The sequence below is a fragment of the Ylistrum balloti genome, unplaced genomic scaffold (assembly GCF_031769215.1).
Source record: "Ylistrum balloti isolate Yb309-2 unplaced genomic scaffold, AGI_CSIRO_Ybal_v1 Utg370344, whole genome shotgun sequence".
Classification (NCBI taxonomy): domain Eukaryota; kingdom Metazoa; phylum Mollusca; class Bivalvia; order Pectinida; family Pectinidae; genus Ylistrum; species Ylistrum balloti.
In genome coordinates this window covers 289,544-307,240 of record NW_026782247.1, presented here as the reverse complement: position 1 = coordinate 307,240, position 17,697 = coordinate 289,544, and the positions used below count along the sequence as shown (strand labels likewise).

General features: G+C 34.2%; 1 protein-coding gene across 1 annotated transcript in view; it reads right to left on the bottom strand.

The window, feature by feature from the left end:
- Positions 1-16,152, bottom strand: part of LOC132553716 (neogenin-like) — a 188,807-nt gene extending 172,655 nt beyond the window's left edge. Inside the window, exon 1 of the mRNA XM_060217990.1 lies at positions 16,001-16,152. Coding sequence (XP_060073973.1) covers positions 16,001-16,088 — 88 coding nt within the window. The 5' untranslated portion in view covers positions 16,089-16,152. The remainder of the gene's footprint in view (positions 1-16,000) is intronic.
- Between the last annotated feature and the right edge of the window lie 1,545 nt (positions 16,153-17,697).

The window sequence follows — 17,697 nt, the reverse complement described above, 5'->3', positions numbered from 1 at the left end:
AAGACGATGAAGTATTTTATTCCACAGGAAAGCAATAAACAATAAGGGGCTAACAATCTTTGTGACTCAATTTGAGGGGAAGGGGGCAGGCTTATTACAGATCAATGAAATACTATAATTTCATTAGAAAGAAAGAAATATAGATAGACATTGTCTTAAAGTTATTTGATTCTGCGATGTAAGTAAAATGTTACATAACAATATTTACTAATTATATCCCTTCTGAAGAGTGAAGTTTCAAATACTTTTTACCTGGAATTTCTTTTATTGTATTTACAAAGAACAAAAATGGTATTACAAGACAGTGTTACAAGCCTGTGATGTAATAAATACATAGTAACAATATTTACTAATAATATACATTCTGAAGAGTAAAAAGTTTCAAATTAGTAGCTTTTTTACGGTAATTTCTTTTACTGTATATATAAAGAGCAAAAATGGTTTCACAAGACAGTGTTACAAGCTTTTATTTCTAATGAATAACAAAATTCTGTCTGCTAATTACAGCAAAATACCAGCAGTGTTATGTTATGGAGGAACCATTTCCTTCAAGCTGATTACCTAACATGTAGGGCACCTTTATCAGGAGTTTTCTGCTAATCTGCCTTCCTCCTGGCTAAGATAAAGTACCCACTGTGTAAGCTCCCAGTGGTGATATAACTCAACTGATGGCAGAACCTAACACAGATTTTTACACACAGGCCATATCAGATCTGTTGTGCTTCACTGCTTGTCCTGTGACATGGATTCCTGATTAAGTACATACTGGCCTATTGAATTGGTCAAGCATTACGTTTCTTTCTAGATAGGAAATTGAAAAAATCAGCATTTTTTAATTTTCAGTGACAAGCATGCCAAGTTCAAGCAGTCAATAACTACTCTTTTACTGTAAAATCATTTATTTCTATGGGAGATTTATTTTCATTGCATTTATGGGTACTCTTAGCCACAAATTCAAAAGTACACAAAACAACAAATATATAAGCCTATCTCTGGATCGTAAAGTCAGCTTATGACCCCACTGTTGCTCCTAAAGGCTTAATGCAGGATATAGAATTAAATTATCTCCCTTGTAGATATCAATGTATATTTTTTTATATTGCACAAGAAGATTATTTTTGCCCACAAGAGAATGTAAACATCCCCTCCTCCCCTCCCCCCATCCCCAATAGGATGGAGAATGATTTGGCAGGACCAGCTGATAACTCACTATTGATAAGCACACATTGCAGTACTGATAAACTTTCTACTCTCAAGTGTTAGATAGCGGTACTTCTATCAGAGTAATTCCTTTTCCTCTGAATCAACATTCATCCTGACTGACCTTCTGAGCCTCAGTCACAACTAGAACTAAATTATCAACTTTCCGTTATATGCATATTAATAATATATGAATATTATAATCATGAGGGTGATTTTAACCCTCCATATATCCTAACAAACCCTATCCTTTCCAAATACACTTTTAACCTCCTGTGCCATCCGTAAATTCCTCTGGAACCCAATAAAATCACCAGCTCCACTCAACATTCCTGTTCCTAACCTCCAACTCCCTAAGGACTCCCTTCCTTCAGTTCTCCTAAACTTGCCTATCTTTAAATCATGTACTGTAAAGTTGGTAGTACTTGTAGGGGGTGGTGGTTTTAATCTATTATTTTAACATTTTTGCAGTAAATGATAAATATAAGAAAATTGATGTTATACCTATATACATGGACACAGACACAATTCAATAGACAAATATAAGACTTTAAATACCTGTGAAGTATCCTAAACAGGACTACCATGAAATATATGTTCTGAGATATTAAACAACTATACAGCATTCCTCCTTTCCTACAGTTGTCTCCCCTTCTGCTAACGTACTACCACCGTACTACCACCGTTACTTTCCTCTGTGTATAGCTAGTTACCCCTACCTTTCCTTCCTCCCCAATCATCCCCTTGTTTGGCTTCTCACTTCTTGTACAGCTGAAGTTAACGCCCCCAGCCTCTAACATATTTCTTCCCCATAACATCCCTTAAGGCTCCTCAACATCACTTTCCTCCTGTTAAACCCCTCCCATGAGGGTACATCAACAGATATGAAATCTGCACGTTTCTTCAATTAAATGTTGATCTTGTCAGAAGTCTATGGCCTCCAACCCTCTCACACCTGATAAAATCCAAAATGGTTAATACACACTTTCACAATATTTAAGCTGATAACATCTTTTTTTTCTAATGATATAGTCACTGGCTTCATAGTCATCATCAAAATTTCACACTTACAACCCTGATCCATTAAACATTATATATATTTGTTGGTCAGGGTGGAACTGTGGTAATCGCCTGTGCATTTCACCTTATTATAGTCAGGCTGTTCCACCAAACACTGTTACATAAGCCAACAAAACACCAACCAATCACAGCCATGCTTCCAAATGATGGCATCAACCACTTACTATAGTTAGGCTGTTTTACCAAACTCTGTTACATAAGCCAACAAAACACCAACCAATCACAGCCATGCTTCCAAATGATGGCATCAACCACTTACTATAGTTAGGCTGTTTTACCAAACTCTGTTACATAAGCCAACAAACACAAACCAATCACAGCCATGCTTCCAAATGATGGCATCAACCACTTACTATAGTTAGGCTGTTTTACCAAACTCTGTTACATAAGCCAACAAAACACCAACCAATCACAGCCATGCTTCCAAATGATGGCATCAACCACTTACTATAGTTAGGCTGTTTTACCAAACTCTGTTACATAAGCCAACAAAACACCAACCAATCACAGCCATGCTTCCAAAGGATGGCATCAACCATTTACTATAGTAAGGCTGTGCTTCAAATGATGGCAAACCACTTACTATAGTTAGGCTGTTTTACCAAACTCTGTTACATAAGCCAACAAAACACCACCACACAGCCATGCTTCCAAATGATGGCACTTGCAAATGATATGCATACACAAACAACATTCTAGTTGCTCTGGTCTGACATAAGTGAAATAACAGTTGAGCTATACCTTTCACTATACATGTGCATTACAAGCTAGTAAAGTTCTGATGTACTACAGAAATTAACAAAGGTTACGTTACAATCATAATTATCCCAAATCAACATCGCTGGCTTCCAGTAATTTTGTGTTTGTGCAGTAAATGCACCCTTTCCTATTTGTTCTTTGCTTTTTTAAATCCTACACCAAATAAATCATAAGAAAAATTAGTCGTGTTTAGTGTTTAAATCTGCATTAGGTAACTAGCCAGCAGACTTATTTTCCCTCCCACACAAAGGTCTCCATACATTTTGGACATCATGAAAATAATATTATTGAATATAACACTAATACACCTTATTACATAGTTATTGTGAAATTAATTAAGTCTTGTTAAATTTAAACTGATCAAAGTTCAACTTTCAATCATCACTGCTGTTATAGATTTATCAAGAAAAAATTATGAAAAAATCTATAAGTTGAGATGGGGCGGGGTTATTCAGCTAGACCCTGAGGAGAAATCTTTAAAACAAGAAAAGGGAATTTGATTTCATAACAAGTTACATAATATGAAAGAATTTCCTTCATCAGTTCGCAAATGAAATATCTGATATAGATAACAATAAACACACTAGAATTGTGTAGTTATTTATCTTTCGTTCTTCATAATGACGTTACCTATGTTTCTTTCTAATGCAATCTTCTTGTTCTGACGTTCTATATTAGTTTTCATTACTCCAGCTGATTTGATAAAAATATTCACGCATTCATGCATACACATTAAAAACATTTACGAGACACATGCCATGTATAAAATGTATACATACATCAGATATTTGTAAGAAAATTTCATTAAGATTAATTCAAGATAAAAACTACTTTCAGTATGGAATTTTTTTTTTTCCTCTTTAATTCTTAGAGATTACAAAAAAATCTGTATTGGGGCAGCTCTAAAACACCTTGATCCCTGAGCTTATAAATATGTTTACACAATGTAGTGTGTGTACAATCAATCTCCTTCTTAAAGTCATACAACACCAAGGTAAGACACTATTACCTCTTAATTCGTAACATATTTTTTTGCAGAATAACATCAGGATTTTGTTGCTGGGTACTATTTTTTTTTTTTTTTTTGTAATTTCGAAAAAAAATTGCCTCAGTAGTGGATCTTAAATACAATTGTAAGCTAACAAATTTTAGATGTCAAAAGTCTGCTTGAATTATCAAATAAACAGAAAACTTTTTTAATCGTAACTTCATAAAAAAAATTCAAATAAAAACAGTCAATGAAAATAGAAAACTGTCACCTTGAGTTCAGTTGTCACTTCTCTGAAATTCCGCAAACACAAGGCCTTTTTTTAACAAATGCCACTTAAATGTAGTTTGAGGATTCTGTCAATACTACAAGCATTTCTTTAGCATGCAGCAACTATAGCTAAACATATTTAGCATGTCAAATATGGACACTGGATCAAAGGTGATCCTGTAAAACCTGTGTGATATATGTAACCTTCAAAATGACACCCCAAAAATTATAAATGTCAACTTTAATTTCTCATCTTGAGTCCAGAATGGTTTTGGTTGATGTTACTTATGACAGCTGAATGCTTTTGACCTTCTTGTGCCAGAAAACCTTCAAATTCCAAAGGGACCTTAATAATTCAGTCTGCTGTACAACACCATCCCCACTCAAACACATGTCATATATCAGACATACACCACTTTTGACATATTCAAGGTCAAATATACTGAAGTATTCCCCATGACCATAAGGAGTTGCCGTGAAAAGTTGCCGTGAAAACGCAAACACTGTATCAGATCAAAAAAATGATAAAAAACAAACATTTTCACAATAATACACTGTCCTCCACTTAAAGTCACTGTTTACCAAAATCTGTAAAAGCACACACAAGAATATAGACTCCAGAAAAAAACTGCGCACTAGCAACCGTTTTATAAGAAAGACAATATTACATTTCAACAAAGTCTAAATGGTGTAAATGTGCCACAGAGACACAAACTTGGAGCTGACATCATAACATTAGGTTATGTCTGGTGTTTTTGTTGCAGTTACTCAATATTTTACATGGTTCTCATTTAAGAACATGACATTAATGATGAGAATCAGTTGCAATTTCATGATCAACTATCACATCATCTGAACCAATCACCACGATCAACCATCACATCGTCTGAACCAATCAATTACTGAAAGAATATCCACCACCATTTTTACAATGATCAACTGATAACAGGACATCCTACATAAATAAAGAAGAATTTAAAAGTAACATATGTTAGGTACTTCACACTTCCTATCTGAAAGGTCATGAAGAATGGACTCCGCCATTTTGATTAGATTCATTCTGAATGCATTGAAAAATACTATTCATTAAAACGCTTGAGTGGCGATGTTGACTTCTTGTTCAACCAGATGCTTGACCACTTCATAATGTTTTCTGACAGGATCAAGGTTTGAGCATTTTTGTAACCTCCCATATGTTGTTTAGTGAGGTTGCCACACTAAAAGGAGATTAAAATGTCCCTGACTGAGAGATAAACCTAGCAAACAAACTTTAACAGGATATAATATGAGGCACACAAACATATATATATATATATATTTGTTGTATTTGTATGGGAATTTCTAACAGATACAACGCACACTTCCTGTCACCCAATCTATTATAATTTGAAATTGGAAAGGCAGAAACTGATTAAAAGTAAATTACTTCTCTATCTTACATGAATACATTACAGCTGAATAGACACAGAAACAAGTGTAGACTAGCTTCACAGTGAGATAAGAAACCAGAGGGACTTGAGTAAGACTACTGACATGGAAAAGCGAAAGTTGTATGTGGTAGTGAAATATTTACCCAGATTATGCTATCTATGTACAGGAATCTTCATTCACTTTCTAATATTTTTAGATGAAGTTTGCTATTTTTTCATTGAAAACAATACTTAAATGAATACCCAGTAAAATTAGAAAAGTTGACATATTTAGGCATAAAGAGTTATTTAACAGTCCAGCTGGTGAGACACATTATTGTCACATTCTTACACTCTAGTTACTTCTATGTACATCAGATAAATAAAGAGATCATATTATATACTGAAGAATAAATGAAAATTCCTGGTAAATTTCAACATGACAGATCACCTCTGGTTTAACGCACAATGCTTTGTTTAACTACATGTAAATATGATCATCACAGGTGAAAGGTCACAGGTAAACAACAGCTGTGTACTTTTCTATCAAATATCAAATTAATATACAAACAAGTCAACCGAAGGTGTGACAGAGTCTGACAGGTATGGTAACGAACCCTTAGGTAGACAAACTATTGTGTGTACAGGTTGAAAATATACCCCGTAGTTACTGAACTTGTACCCCTGGGGGACAAAGTTACTGAACTTGTACCCCTGGGGGACAAATGCAGTTTACACCAAGAGATATCATCTTAATTAAAACACCACAAAGAAGCAATGGTACATGTCTAGAGGACATTTTGGCTGAATCTGGAAGCTTAGATGTGGCTGTGGTCATCGTTTGGCTGACCATCTGTTCATCTTTGTACATCATTGTGGTCTAATTATTGACCACTACAGTCTGTAAATAAACACTATTAAACCTGCTTAATATGTTCAATATAAATATCACCATACAGAATATTCTAATGTCACAAATAGCTAGGATTGGTAGTACTATCTCCTGCCAGGGGCTGTGACAATATGCTGAAACTGTAAACTGCATTAAATTCGGCCTAAAAATACAAGTTAAAGTGCTTTAAGCAACAGCGATGAATTGATATGTTATAAGAAATAAAATAGGTTTACAAAAAGCTATTGCAAAAACAAAGCAGGATATGTATGTACTGTAACTGACATTACTTCAATTAAATCAGTTAAAAATTTTAAATCAGTGCCTCAAAAATTTAACACCAAATATGGTTGGGTATTAATGGATACATGTTTTAATGTTATAACTGTGTGTATGGGTATGTTACATGTACATACTTTTTGCAACTTCATATCAAAGAAGTATTTTTTGAGAAAATAAGTAAGTTTGTAACTTGTAAAGTAAACTTTTGAAGTCATATTTTCTATTAACTATTGTTTCATTACTAACGACATTCTGCATACAATGACTCATTATTTATTCAATAATTCCACATGACACCAGTAGAAGTGTAAACATATCTATGACATGATGTCAAAATTCATAATTATATGCATATATAATCATGAATATTCATGATCTAATGAGGGGAAGGGGGGTGCCACGCCTTGAGGACATTCAGACACAAACTGCAAAAATCAACTCAAATTAGCATATTTTCTTTGTTCTACAATATTCAAATTCACCAAGATTTCTATCTATTATGAATTAAACATTTTACAAAAACTTTCAAATTCATGAAATATAACATAAGGACCACACATCTGAAATGCCAGAAGACAAAACAAAAAGATAATTTGAATTTTTCTTGCTCTTTGAAAGTGAAATTTAAAATCAAGCAATATGATCAACTGTTATATCTAAACAGACAACTTCAACAGACAGACTGAAGCAAGAAAACCTTTCGCATTACATTTTCACATTTAATTGTGTTCATCAATTTTGATCACCTCCCAACATCTTTCATCAATGACTTGTTCAAGTTAACATAAACAGCTGTACAGTGCAATTTCCCTCATTATCTGGCTTGGTGCAAGCCCATCACTATTAAAAAGGGGTCCACAATACGGCATACTATACACATACTTAACCTCAAGATAAAGCTTTGACATTCTCTACGTTCAACAGTGACTGTGAGAAAAAGACCAGTCTGATTGACAGGGTGGATGTAACCTTTGGGAAGGTTCCTCCCGTAATTTCTCTGTAGTGCATGCAATGGGCCTCCTGTATGTTATTCAGTGAAGAAGCTACCAGCTTCTACAAGGAGTCACCCTGTCAAAAAATAACCCTGGCTATTCATAGGGCAATAACCCAGCAAATGAACCAACAACGAATACTTTAATAATCAAATCTCTGGGACACTAGATTGGTTTCACCTGACATGTTTCCCTATCATAGACCACACACAGGTATATGATTAAGCCATCGTACCTAAATTATTGATGTTTCACTTGAGGAATAACAGGAAGATGATTGGTCAGATCCTAGCAATGACATCAACTATTGATGACTACTTAAATCATTATATGATACAGGTGTGTGTTGGTCAGGGAGGCTGTCCCTATTGATCAGTAATTAGCTGATATAATGGCTTTTATTCCTGTTTGTACAGGTAAACATCCATTAACAGTGATCGGATACAGCCAAGAATTGAGATCATCCAAAAAAAATCGTATTTATTCCAATATAAACCCCATGTGGCCAACTTGATCTTTTGCATGGTTGCATGTTCCTCATTTCAATGAATAATGATCCTATATGGCTAGGTGTTGAACGTCAGTGTCAGTGGTAAGATTTACGTCTATATCATAACATCTTACTCAAAGTTAGGAGGTGGGCTTGTTACAGGGAATAAATATCTTAGGTCTGTACATTATACAATACATACAGTACACTTAGAGAGGTGAATGTATTACAGGGAATGAGCAGTGATAGCCAAGATTTCTCAGGAAATTAACATAGGTAGTTTTAATGCCAGGCATTATACCGTAATATAATTCTATTATTCATGACTAATGTTTAAAGTCAGTCAAGATATATTACCAGGCATGGACTAAGATCAAATAAATACGGTAAAATAATTCTACTATTCAACGATAATGTTTACAGTAAGACATTACCAGACATGGGCTTAAGTTCAATAAATACGGTAAGATAATTCTACTATTCAACGATAATGTTTACAGTCAGACATTACCAGACATGGGCTTAAGTTCAATAAATACGGTAAGATAATTCTATTATTCATGACTGATGATGTTTACAGTCAGTTAACGAAATGTCAGGTGTGTCATTTTGACTCGAGTCGAACATTCCGTGAGAACATGATGACAGATCATAATGACACACATATAATAATAATCATGAACGCCTTGTTACCTTTAATTATGCGAGGTGGACCAAGTTCTCATTCACTTAGTATCCACAATCTAACAATAATATCAATCTATACTAATTACCTAATTATAGGCCGGGAGAGGAGAACAAAAGATGGAAATGTCTGTTAAACTATTGGTGGAAAATGTGCGACAATAATGTTTATTGTCTAGATTTTCACATTTATTCTTTGATCGGCAAAAGGGGGGAGTGGAGGGGGGGGGGGGGGGGGGGCAGTGGGAAATTGTGATGGAGTGATCATGGTCTCCCTTCATACCAGGTTAGTGTGGTCACACTGCACCATCACAGCACCCGTGAAATTAAACATCTAAATATTAGAAAATCGAAGAGATATTATATATGTAGTTTTATTTATTTACATAAATAGCATTGCGTCTGTGTTAGATCTGTCACCATACATAACACCATTAATCTGAAGACAGGCAGTGATATAAAACCAGAGTACCTGACACATCAATCATTTCAGTTAATACCATCATTAACTATGTATGTATTGAACCGTATTTATGTATATTGTGTAACAGAACTTTAACCAGACAACCATGATGATGATTAAAGGCAGGATAGAGTAGAAAGTCCATTCATTTAATGCAAAAGATAGTATTTCTATTACACACACACTGAAGGTTTGATAATACAATAGTTTTTATAGCTAATGATTTTCACAAGTCAAAATTTTCACAACTTTCTTTTTAAATGATCAAATTATATCTAAATGAATAAAAAACTTACAATTTTGATATACGACATCTATTCACAAATTCCATTATTTCACAGATTTTATTTTTCAAGTTAACGTATTGCGAAATAGCAAAAATATCCTCCTCTAAAATTAACCGGCTATTTGTTCTATGTAAGCCTGTATATGTATTTCCCTGAATGGCCCTGACAGTGCAACATCACATTTAAATATTGATAGTGAAACTGTCAGGCTCTTTAGATGGTGTCATCATTGACAATATGTCTAACGGGGCATATGGACCTTTCCCAACTCTCTAAATATTCATGGTTATGGATCAAAAGTGAGGACTTCTGGTTATCTGTCGCTGTGGTAACGACCCTAGTGACCATCAGCTGGTCAATGAGGCAGTCTGGTCAATTATGTCATATTCACTAATATGTCTGCTGGCAGTATGGTGTACTGTGTAATAGGCAATATTATGTTCCAAGGTCACACCTCAGTTCTCTACTGTCCTATTCCAGATGATCGTGGTGGAGTGCTGATTAATTGAAATAAACAATGATTTGTGGTAAATGCTATTAAGATCAATTAGTTCAGTCTACTATCGCTTTACATCCTATTAACAACAAGGGTCATTTAAGAATGTGACAAGTGAAGGAAAACCAGAGTTCTTAGAAAAACCACAGACCTGCAGCCAGTACCTGGTGACTGCCCCATGTTGGCCTCGAATCTGCAACCCAGGGGTGGAGGGCTAGTACAAAAAGGCTGTAAAAACTTCTAAATTACTCAGCTACCATGGCCACTAATGTCAATCAATCCATAGTATTTTCACCTATTGTCTGACAATCAATTTCCTTTTATGTAAGAGATCATTATTTATTTCAATGCCACTACTATGATGATTCGAACCCATGACCTCTGGCTTACTAGTCCAACACTAAGTAGATCTAGCTGATGAAAAGTTCTCTCTAGCTAAGCTGTATGTTACCAAGGTTATATACACTATATAGGATTTCTTCTACTGTTGTTTTAGACAGGAAATCTGACCACTATCTGTACCACTTACACAGATGTGTTTTCCACTTGTTTTTTTTAATTTCCTATTTTGTCATTAAAATTTTTAATATGAAGCTTAAGCTGAATTTGTAACTGGCAAAAATGGTTCAATATTAAGAGATTTGTCATCTAGAGCTGTGGATTATTCAGGTCATGTTGTATCATTCACATGAAGCCAATCACATGACAGGCAGAAGGAGCTCAATGCTTTTATTTATAGAAAACAAAATAATCAATTATAATCAATATATAAATTGGTTTCTGAGAATCAATTATCGACAGTAAACTGGACTCTAATTCACAACAGTAATGGATCCATCCTTACATAACATTCTGACACATTCTGGGGATTTTGGGGGACGATTCCAAATTTAAATGATGTAATGTTTATTCAAACTATTTGCAATTTACTCATAAGAATATCAAAAGCTTCCCAAATCAATTTCCTTCCAAAAATAATAAGTAAAGTCTTCTAACCCAACTTTAGGAATTCCAACAGTAGGCCTTAGAATTTATAGCTGTAACGCTCGATGATAACAATGGTGTATGACCATCACATGTAAGTCAACACTTGCGAAATTGTACAACGACAAACAGGTAAATAAACCATTTGATACAACTTCAGAATAATATACAGTTGTGTAAGATAATGAATACATCATACAACTGTTTTGTCCTTATTTTGATTGAACTATCATACATTGATACCACTTCCTAATCGACTGGGTTATTTTCCATGTGTCATTTTCAGTTGAAATAATTCAGTTTTTTATAGGACACCCTTAAAAATGCACTGGCCATTCATTTAATACCTAATATGTATACTTCTTCAGTAATTTTTAAATGATTTTGAGGTTTTTTCAAGTAAAACCAATATTCATGATGTAATGCATACTTTTTTCTTTTATGTATGCATTTGCATATTACTGTAAAGAAATTACAAATTCCAACTCTGGCTTATAGGTCCATGACCCTTGGTTCAGGACTAAAAGTTTTACTGCCACAAATTTAACACTTGGCTAACCATATGATGTACTGTATGACAACAAACATGTGATAATTATCAGTTAACTGTAGAATGTGATGATAAAAATCAATGGAATATTTAATTTAATGATTCATACCATTCTACCTGCATTTCTATTTGTGATTTATTGCGAAAGTAAAACTACCTGTGTTACAACAACATTTTTACACCTGCTGAAGATTACATCATAATGATAAAAACCTGTGGTCTAATTAAGGATGTATGAGGCCTCTACAAACATCAAATACAGCATAAATGTGTTCGTCAGAGAGCATCAGTATATCCATACTGAGGTTTTTGTCTCCCAGGACCATTCATAATTGATGTCTGTAATTGATTCCCAGGTGCTTTTACATGTAAAACCCATCATAGACCTGACCTTAATATAAACAGGTGATGTTAATCATACCTGTTGACATAGTATCTTATTAGCATAGGTAAAACTGTTTGACCTCTTTAAGTTGTGATTTCATTTAATTTTTTGTATGGATGATTATCATTATATATGTCCAATTCTGTAACTTTAAATGATGTGAAAAATACTATCTATTCTTTTTTTTAACAATTGAAATATATATTATGTACCATGTAAGAGGATGATAAAGCTAGGAATTGCTGTTAAATACATGAGTGATCTCCCTTTGATAGTGTTTCATGTGTCTTTCACCTTTTTAAATGAAAATTATTTTGATTTCATCCTTTGATATTAAACCATTCCTGCACCTATAGACATTTATTTCAGGGTATGTTGCAATTCTCCATACAGAAACTGCTAGCTTTCTTATATCAATCATATGTTAACTACTACATATTGCCCTTACTGTGAACAGTTTGGGTCATTTGAGGAAAGGTGTCCTTGTATTCAGCTGGTAGCTACCAAAGTGAACAACATAGTGGAGACCGCCACATGCCATAAAGAGCAACAAGGATTAAAGTGTAACATCCCCAAGGACACAACAATGACAGCACTGACTGGTTCATCCTTCAAAAATGCAAATCATCACAGACTGGGATCATGGAGCTGCAAACATTGGATCTTCACCTTAGGTTACATAGAACAATGCTATCACCATAGGTAAACCATTAATGTGTCATAGTATTACGACAGTCTGCAATTATCTCAGTCAGTGTAAATGTACACCAATCTCTATTATTGGAAATCCCTTTTTATGTAAAAAAATCAAATTATTCACCAACCCTACAAATCCATCTAGTATTTGCTTTAAAATCTCCCTCAAAACTGAGATTTAAAATACCTCCATATAAAGTCTTTAATGTTCAAAATCAATATTTTCAAATACACGCACAAGTGAATGTACAAGCTAGCACTTCTCCTACAGAAGTTTCATGCATTTGTCTGATATATGCAACAGACCCCACACAGGCTTTGAGTACAAATTTAAACAGAAAATCTTTTTATGTTGTCTATTTAAAATTCCAATGGCTGCAGATTTCCGTCGAATGGTGCTGATTCCTCCACTGTCGTGTGGTGTAGACAGTCTACATAATACAGCACACATCTGTGATTGTAGACGTTTGTACCGATTTCCTGACTCCAGTTAGACTGGGTATCCATACACCAAGAAAGTGTAATAAAATCCTGATATTTACCATTACATTCATCTTGTCATGAACATTTGAAATATGTTGTTCAATCTGTACATGTATACAAGTATATACCACAGAGATAGTATCAAGGGTGAAGTCCCCAGAAACAGACATCTAAGCTAAACATATTTAGGTCATCAAGCAAAACATTTTCTCAAATTCAGGACCTTTAAGAATTTGATACATAAAATATACATGTGGACCTACAGCAAGTTAGAATCTTAATACAGAAAAATATTTTTATTACAAAAAAAAATCTAAATATTCAGGAATTTTCAAATGTTGAATTGATATAGTTTGTTTAAACTGTTACAGGGATTTCATACTACCAGTCTAGTCTACATGGATAAACTGTTATGAAACCTAGATGCAGAACAGTGATTTCTGGGACTCTTGAGTCTTGATCTCATGCTATTAGTGTGGGACTCACTCAAATATTGAGAAACCCATTGTATCCCTTTGTTATATTACTGATGCTCTCACAAGGAAACCATGTACAAAAATTAGTGTCAGAGTTATTTCAATTAAATATTTACAATCTCTGCTTGCATCAATTCAATTCTTTTGTCTTTTCTTTTGAAAACCTGAAGATATCTAAGATTTCCCTTCATTTTGGGAGATTATCACACTTTTAAGGGAAGGAAAATATTGGTTCTAAGCTGTGAAATTGGGCCAACATTTTGTGTTATAACAATTTAGAAGATACCATGTGTAAGTACATACAGCAAAACTTCCATACTTTCTGTTTTGATGAAAATGTCCTGTAATTTACTGACTTCGTTCACATTTATCTGCCCCTACATGTTTAAAAACTTCTAAATTTATTACATTAAAAATGAGAAACACTTTGTATATCATATATATCAGTAACAAAAACGTTACCATGACAAATGAAGTTCAAAATTATCAATGTTTTCAGTCTTTGCAGTCATCTCAGGGCTCTCACACCCTATTTTGGGACTGGGGCCCCGAGGCCCTTAGAATTGGGGAAAATAGTGGCGTTTGCCTTAGAATTGGGAAAACTTGGGGTCTAAATTGGGAAAAAAAAGATACTATTTTGCATTGGGAATGGGGCTGAATATCTGAATCTTCAGAAAATTGCCTTTAACCAATAGCTTGAATTTCAAATTTTGTTAAACAATGTTGAAAGATGACTGAAAAATGTTAACACTTCAAATCTTATAGGTAGGTATCATAGTAACAAATAGCTGCATTATGACGTAATGCTTCTGTCAAATAGTTAACAATCTGGAACCTGGAACTCAATTAATGTTTTGTATTTATATATCTACAATATACTTCAATTTTTGCAGATCTTATGGAATGTACAGGGTACCATTTCCAAACATTTTGATGAGTCCAATTAGAGAGATATTGTGGGTTCTCAAAATTTGAGCGAGCCCCTCAAAAAAATCAAGTTTGACCTAAAAATCACTGCATGTATGTGTGCTATTACCTCTATTGAATAATAGTGTGTATTCAAAATACCTACCCATCATCCATTTGTCATAAACCAATCTCAATTAATTTCAGTCTTACCATACTGTCCCATTGAAAAAGAAGTCACAACTTTTACAAACGAATATTTCAGTGTAGCTAAACTTTAATATCATGTAACATGAATGTCATACTTGTTTAATTAGAACAATAAAGTAATATCACTATATTAAACCGAAATTTGCTTGAATTTCAATTTTTTTTTTTTTTGTTTTTCCAAGATTTTACAAAGGTATGCAACACACGATATATACTAGACTCACATACACATACACACCCTGGCACACATCACACTACACCCATGTACACTCACTCAAAACATGCACTCATTATTTCCTACTCTTTCCTCTTTGCTGACATGACATACAATGTACTACTGTGTTTCATTCACAAGTCCCAATAATAATACAAACTCAATGACTGCTGTCATCATCATCATCGTCATCATCATCAAATAGTTATCATCATTATCATCACTATCATATCATCATCAGCAGTAACACATATTCAGCATTGAATTTCAAATCTTGTTAAACAATGGTGAAAGATGACTGAAAAATGTTACCGCTTAAAATCTTAATGATAACAGTTAATTAAGAAATAAGTCGGTTCTGAAATATGTCCGTCGTACAAGGTTGACTGAATTCGTGGTATGGTTGAAAAGATGTCAACTGAAATAGATAACTCGCGAGTTTCAACACATGCTGTAAGTTTTCTTCTTCTAGAGAAATACACCCTCTCTCTATCTATATAGCGTTGTAAGTCATGTGTCGGGTACATGTTCCTTGGGATTGAACACAGTAATCGGGGCGAAAACCTAGATAACGGCATAGTTTACACTCAAAAATTGAAAGCGTGTCTCTTCGCTGTGTATTCTGTAATTTTTTGTGTATTCTATGCGTGTTCTTTCGGCGCTTTCGATTGTTATCGCTTGAATATGACTATGACATAAGTATTAAACATGTAAATAACAGTTAATGGACACTGAACACCTGCCAAATCTTGTAATTTCACGACGTAAAAAGTTTTAAAAAGTTCTAACCCCATATCAACTTACCTTTCACTGAAGTTACTACGAGTAAACACAGCAGACTCGCAAAACCTTGTAACATCTCCGGCCGGCTTTCCCTCGACCCAGGGGCCATGGCTGGCCCTATAATCCTAATACACAAATAAAAGCTGTTCTCAGGGATCTCACATTATATATAAATCCATCCTAATGTCGAGAAATCGTTTTAAAACACTCGAACTGTAGCATAGGATCCCTAACCGAGCGCCATGATTCTCTCTAACGTACAATGGAGTCTACTGACTCCAAGACGAGGTCACCCAAATATGGATTCCGCTCATTTGCATAATAAACACCCGATAGGTGGCGCTTCTTACCGGAAATGCAAGTCTGTTAAGAGATCAAAGGAAAATACAGGTATATTTTGTTAGGAAAGGAAAGTAAGCAGAACGTATGAGGAACGCTTTTCGTTGCAGACGATTTGTACTGTTGTCACGCCAAGTTGAGCATGAATAGAAACAGTAATAAACTCTAAAACCGCCTTACCGTTCTCTGTTTTGATGTTATTATGTTAAAGTACATTAAACGTTGAGATAAAAGTAATAAATATCACCGTTTATATGTTATTACAACTTCTAACTCAATTAATGTTTGATGTTCATATTATACTGCCGTTTCTGCTCTAGTTATAACTACGCTATCCTAGCTTTAAATCTATATTTAATTTTTGTATGTTATTTTTAAAATTCTTGACATTTGCAGTACAGTTCAATCGTGGATTTGGCTGTGCCCTGGCCTAGGCGTAAGTTCTTTTTGCTATAGGAAAAATGATGTCAGTATTTCTGCTAGTATTTTTAATAATTTATTAAACTCATTAGGATATCCTGTGTTTTTCAATCTTAACAAGATATTTTGGACTAAATTTCGGGAAAATTATTTCACTTTGACTTTTGATAAGCATGCTCACAGACGTGGAATGTGACTAAAGTGCGATTGACCTTCGACCTTTATCAGCCCCATGGTAACCCTTCAGAAGTGACATTTTCTCTTTGCCCTTCTTTCTATTCTTTTGTTTTCATTATGTATAACTTGGTAAACTTGCTTAATACTGTGTCAGTAAGATATGCATTACATTAAGGTTACGTGGCTTTGCAGAGAAATACATCACGTTATATCTGGACACCATCTTCATAAGAAGATCCAGGTTATCAAACGGTCGTAAAACGATACAAAGCAAACAAAAGCAAATTTTGACGAACTGTGATATGGTTATAGCATTTCTGTATGATGGTACTGAAAATAACTACCCAATTATTTGTGGTTGTCGTCTTTCATTTATTTTTCGCGTTGGAGTGAATTTGTAACAAAAATAACATACCTATGTTAAAAGTGTACATATAATTTTGTCAATTTTAAATACGTGTTTCCGATTAATAACACTCGGCAATATGTACGTATCTGTAATTATTGAGGTAAAATTCAGTATGTTAAGATATCACTTCAAAGTAATTGAAGTTTTAGTAGATCAGACAGCCACGCCTCTAAGGTCGTCTCTGCTTAATTACCGATTCATATCATAAAAATCAAATTACAGCCGAATCTCGTTATTTTTAAGTCGTTGGGACCGCGGAAAAAATAAGTAAGTTTGAATGTTTAGTGTGACGTTTGGTCAGGACAGACGAAATACTGCGAATTATGCAGGACAAAAACAAAAAAAGGATACAACATTACCCGGTGATTTTTAC